The sequence below is a fragment of the Aptenodytes forsteri genome, unplaced genomic scaffold, assembly GCF_000699145.1.
Source record: "Aptenodytes forsteri isolate BGI_AS27 unplaced genomic scaffold, ASM69914v1 Scaffold521, whole genome shotgun sequence".
Lineage (NCBI taxonomy): Eukaryota > Metazoa > Chordata > Aves > Sphenisciformes > Spheniscidae > Aptenodytes > Aptenodytes forsteri.
In genome coordinates, this window is record NW_008796207.1 from 44,878 (window position 1) to 50,261 (window position 5,384).

The 5,384-nt window shown below is 49.8% G+C and overlaps 1 protein-coding gene across 1 annotated transcript; it reads right to left on the reverse strand.

The window, feature by feature from the left end:
• Positions 1-1,145: 1,145 nt before the first annotated feature.
• LOC103906320 (C-type lectin domain family 2 member B) lies at positions 1,146-5,043 on the reverse strand. The gene is made up of 5 exons (XM_009288193.2): positions 4,573-5,043; positions 3,272-3,370; positions 2,340-2,512; positions 1,803-1,909; positions 1,146-1,372 (listed from the first exon to the last, which is right to left on the reverse strand). Exons 1-5 carry the CDS (start codon positions 4,628-4,630, stop codon positions 1,207-1,209), a joined length of 603 nt encoding a protein of 200 aa, XP_009286468.1. The 5' UTR covers positions 4,631-5,043; the 3' UTR covers positions 1,146-1,206.
• Positions 5,044-5,384: the final 341 nt, after the last annotated feature.

Consider the following 5,384-nt stretch of genomic DNA (forward strand, 5'->3'; position numbering starts at 1 on the left):
GTCCCCCCCCCCACCAAAAAAAAAATCCCCCCCCCTCACTTTGGTGAAACGTTGCTGGGAGAGCATCTGAGAAGACAACGATCACCAAATTGCTAAAAGAGGAGAAAACAAAGGATTTCATCAGTCCTGGGAAAAAGCTGGATCCTTTAGCTATTACTGCTAAATACCGCTAAAAAATAAAGTGCTGCTAAATCCTACTATCCTCACGTTTACACCTTCACCGACAGTCCCCAAGTTGAGATGCTCGTCAAAAAAAGTCTTCCCTGGACGCGGCTGTCCGTGCAGACAGGTCAGCTTTCGTCAAGACGAGATGCTGGAAAGTCTTCCCTGGACACAGCGTTCCACGAAAACGTGCAAAATGTTTTCTTTTACTCCTCCTCTTCTTTAAAAACCTTGCTGGCTTTTATCCCTAACCTCACCGGCACGTTAAGGCGAAGACGTCCCCTTCTCTTTCCAACCAGTTGGTGCTGGTCGCTCCAACCTTGACTTGGCAGATCCTCCCCAATCCTGCCGCTGTCCTACCCCCAGAGCTGTGTCCCTGGAGAGAATAATCTGATTTTCGATGCGTGGAAGCCTCTTCACCTTCGCCTTGCTCTTGATACAGAGCCACGTACGGTCACGGGTTGACTTGGTTGCTTTGCAGCTTGGGCTTTCCTGCAGACGAGAGCAGCAAATCCTTGGAGGCCTTGCAAGCGTTGTCCATCCTTGCAGCATTTCCACATACTCGTAAGGTGTCGGGAAGCCTTTCTCAGCCAAGCAAGCCTGAAGGTCGCTCCTTTAACGCCACAAAAAGTGGGAAAAGCTAAAATCCTACGGCGTTTGCCCATTCTTCTGGTCGCGCCGTGCAAGGCCTGCTAAGCTTCACCCTCCAGATGTCCTCCCCGGGGGTCATCGGTACGGCTGTGACTTTCCTCGTCCTCTGACATTTAATTGCAAGTGGGGTTACGAATAAGTCATTACCAGGTGTGAACTGCAGGGGTGCTGCGAGCAATCACCAGGTATTTTTCACTGGTCGTATGGCAAAGTTTTGGGTTGGCAAATGCAAACGCGCGATAACTTTGGCTCCTACCTGGCAATTTTTTGGCAACAGGCTTTTTCCCCCCCCCCGAGTTTGCTTTTTCTGTGGGGTTTTTTTTTTTGAGGTTTTCTTTTGTTTCTCAATCGTGCACAAGGTATTTGGGTTTGAGGAGCACTCCCTGCAGCCCCTTAGGAGCTGATGCAAAGGTTTTGAGCCCGTCTCGTCCCGTTGCCCTTGCTTGGGCTCTGCAGCTCGGGCTTGTTGCAAACCCAGCTCCTCTCGGTGCTGCAGCGGGAGGAGCTGAGCCCGTTGTCGTTCAGGTAGGCGCAGAGGCCGTCGCCGCGGATCCAAAACCTGGAAGGACAGATGAGGGAACCCACCTTAGATGGGGTCAGCCGGGAAAAGGAGGAAAATCACGCGCTGGCTTTTTTCCCCCCCCCTCTTCGGTTCTCACGGGCATCGCCACGCCAATACTGATGCTGAATTATTTCTGTTTTGGCAGCAGTCCGGGTTGGCCGTAAGAAACCTGATGCTTTGCAAGAAAAAAACCACCCTTATTTAAAAATAAATATCTAGCTAACGGTGTTTTCCCCGCCAAACGCACCGCTCCCACCTCTCAGTTCAAAGGGAAAAATGAAGACCAGCTCTGGATGCAACGTTGCCTTTCCCAAACGCCATTGTCCCATCGCTACCTCCGGATCCACTTCAAACGCCGGAAGAAATGCACATTTCGGGGCTGAGGAAACACCAACCAATGACATAACGATGAAAAACACAGACTCACGGGTGAGATAAGCGTGAGCGGTTCACCCATTTCCACGGTTGCTCCTCATCTTCACGTGAAAGGCCGACCCAATGCTCCGAGATGCCTTTATATCTCATCACAAAGCTCTGAAAAAGAGGAGGGAGAAAGGCTTTACGACAGGTCACAGGCCTTTGGGACATCTCCGGCAGGTCACCATCTGCAGAAACCTCCTTCCGACCAATAATCTACATTTTAGCAGTTGCTCGTGCTCCTTCAGGGCTCCTTTGGCGCTTGAACCTTTCAATCTACTACCAAAAAGTGTAATCTTTAAGGCAGAGCCTCATTATTGCGTAGAAACGGGGCTTTTTTTGCTATAGGTCTTGCATCAGTTGGCTTTGGTGAGACATTTGAGGAGACCCATGATGACCTGCCCTCAAGAAAACCATTTTCCCCGTCTCCTCACCCCAGATCTCCAAGGAAGATCCTGGAAGAGCAGTCAAAGAATCCAAAAGGTGGCAAATACGTTGGTGGCTTCCCCCCCCCACCCCGGCTAAGCATGTCCTCATGTCTCCTTACCAAGTCCTCCACGCTGTCGAGCACGGCCAAGGAAGCACCGAGTGCCGAGCAGTTGTCCTGGCTGGATGTCCAGTTCCCCTCAGCCTCCGAAAAATGGTAGCATTTTCCTCTGTACCCGATCCAGTCAAACGGACACCGAAAACAGGGTTGGGGACGAGGCTGAAAAGCCTGCGCTGTCATCGACAGAGCAACAGCGTTAAGGAGCGGCACCTTCCCCTTGACTCTCCAGGGTGGGGATGGTCATCCTCCGCCCCATAGCTTCCAAAAGTCTTGCATCTGCCTCAGTGGCGAGAGGAAAGAAAAATTAAGACACCAAGAGAAGACTCGGGTGGATTGGAGGGAGAAAACAAGCTCAAATCGTGGCCCAGCTTGTGGCGTTGGACAAGGAATGTGGGTGCTGTACCTTCAAAGAAGAAAACAGGGTGGTGGCCTTCAAAGATGCAAGTTTTAAGAGGATTTCCAGAATAGCCCTGTCCCTAAACGCGCCCTTAGGTATTGCTGTCTGTCATTAATGCAAAAGCAGCGATGGGCAAAGGGCAGGAAAAAAGTTCTTTGGTTCCTGCAGACTTCTTGGCTTGGTGGGACTCATGCCGACATCTCTGGCTGCTTGGACGAGCGGCAGAGGAACGGCCCCTTCTTTTTGAAAAAAAAAAACCCTTTGGGAAAGCTCAGGTGACTGTACCCGTCACACGGCTCTTTCTGTTGGGTTTTAGGGGTTTCTGGATGATATCGGCTCCTACACAGAGGAGATGAGTTTGGTCTTCTGCAGAAAGGCTTCTCTGCTCATTGAAAATGTCCCTCCCCTGGAGAGGACAGCCTCCTGGGGTTGGGCTGCGTCTTCCCTGGGAGCATGGAGGTGGATCTGGCACGTGTGTAACAACCCAACGTATCTCAGAGACGTTCCCCATGAGATGAAAAACCTCGATGCTCACCTGCAAAAGTGACGGCGGTGACGAGCAGAGCTATGAACAGCACTGCCATCGTCACCTGACAGGCGACACGCGCCTCCGGCTTCGTCTCAAGGCTGTAACCTGCGGGAGAAGAGCCCTTCAACGCCTTTGCGGGGGTACCGAGGGGAGCAACACGCTCCAGGTCCAGGCTGTTGGCCCAAAAGGTGGTTTCTCCTCCTTTTGCTTGAGGGTGAAGGGGACTTTCAACGCAACCTCCCTGTATCGGGCCACCGCGGAGGGCACCGAGCCCCACGGCGGAGCACTTGGGCGATGCTCATCGAAAGCATCTTTGGGCTGAGCCTTCCTAAAGGACAGGCATCATTTGATGCCCAAACGATGAGCAAAGATGCCCACGAGCAAAGAAAATTCTGCGTCCGAAGGGTTTTACCTCAAAATCTCAGTGCTTTCACCCAGTGGGACTTCCCCGATTTTTCTCTTAAGCTTCCCCCTCTTCGTCCCCATCTATCACATGAACCAAATCTCATGGGACAAACCCTCCTTTCCCCTCTTCCTCCCCCGTCCCTCCCCATGCAAAATTACTATATAGAAGGTAAGTCAGAGACCAAATCTGCCAAATAATTTTAGAAAGCCATGTAAAAAAAAAAAAATCAACAAATAATAAAAAAAACCAACCCCGACAAATTAAAAAAGAAATCGACAAATAATCAACAAATAAAAATAAAACATTCCTCAAAAACTTAGTCCCTGGCTGGGTAGAGAGGGATGATGGAAAAGACCCAAAAAGCCCCTTTTCTACCTTATTGTGCACCGAGAGGGTGATGGAGATGGGAGGAAGAGTCGGGAGAACTAAAATAGGGCAGTGTCGAAGGGAAGGCAGCGATTAATAAATATTTTGCTGATGCGTCTAAACTGGACTTAAATCCCAGACTTATTTTGGGGGGGTGTGGGTGTCTTTTAACACTACAGCTGTTCAAAAATTTCTTTGCTCTCCTTCAGAATAAAGCAGAAATTTGGAATCTTTGGGGGGGGGGGAAAAAAAATGAGAAGACCCAAAAGAAACAGTGACTCAAGTGCCTCAGGGAGGATTAATCATATATGAGAGTAACCCAAAGCCTCTGAAATGAGACGGTTCAGAGCAAAAATTCCACCTGCTGATCAACAAGAATTTTCCGAGGGAAGTGCTAGAAAAAGCTCTTTTTTTTTTTTTTTCCCCCACGCCCCCCTTCCCTTACCTCAGCTGGTTTTTGTTCTCAAATTATAGAAGTGTTTTTTAAAAAAAAAGAAAACCCCAGCGATTATTCAGTTCGTTGCTCTACAGTTACCTGCCCGCTTGCTCCTTTCCGCGCCCAAAAAGCCGGAATAATCCCGCGTTTCCTTCATTTTGGGGCTCCCACCCCCGCAGGTGCTCCCGCCTCGCCTGCCAAGGAAAGTTTCGCCTATCAGAGGTGTCACGAAGGCTGTCGGTCCTCAGCCTCGCCAGAGGATTTTTCAGGGCCGGGGAGGGGGGGGGGGGGTCGTCAGGGAGGCCACAGCCGAACGTTGCAGAAAAACGTCGTTTCTACCCGAGACGTTCATTTCGCACCGTGGGGGCTATAAATCCGCCAGCTACCAGTTAGAAATCCCAGCGGGCAGCACGAAGAATGCCGTCGGGGAAAGAAAGCAAACGTCATGAATTCCGGGGGGACGAGTATTTCCCCCGCTGGAAAGCAGCAAGATGAGAAAGTAGATGGGAGGGTGGTTACTTTTTTTTTTTGAAGCCGCTGTCTCCAACCAAACCCGCGTTGGTTTTTTTTAAGGGGAGCAGTGGTTTTTAAGAGGACGTCGGTTTTCTCCCCTCACTTAAAATTTTCTCCCCCCCAATTAAAGTTTCCTCCCCATAATTAAAGTTTCCTCTCCACAGTTATTTTCCCCATAATTAAAGTTTTCTCCCCCCCCAACTCAATCTTCTCCCTGCAGTCTTTTCTCCCCCCAATTAAAGTTTTCTCCCCCCAATTAAAGTTTTCTCCCCCAATTAAAATCTTCTCCCTGCAACTAAAATTTTCTCATTAAAGTTTCCTCCCCATAATTAAAGTTTCCTCTCCACAGTTATTTTCCATTTTCCTAAAGTTTTCTCTCCCCTCACCACAACTCTATC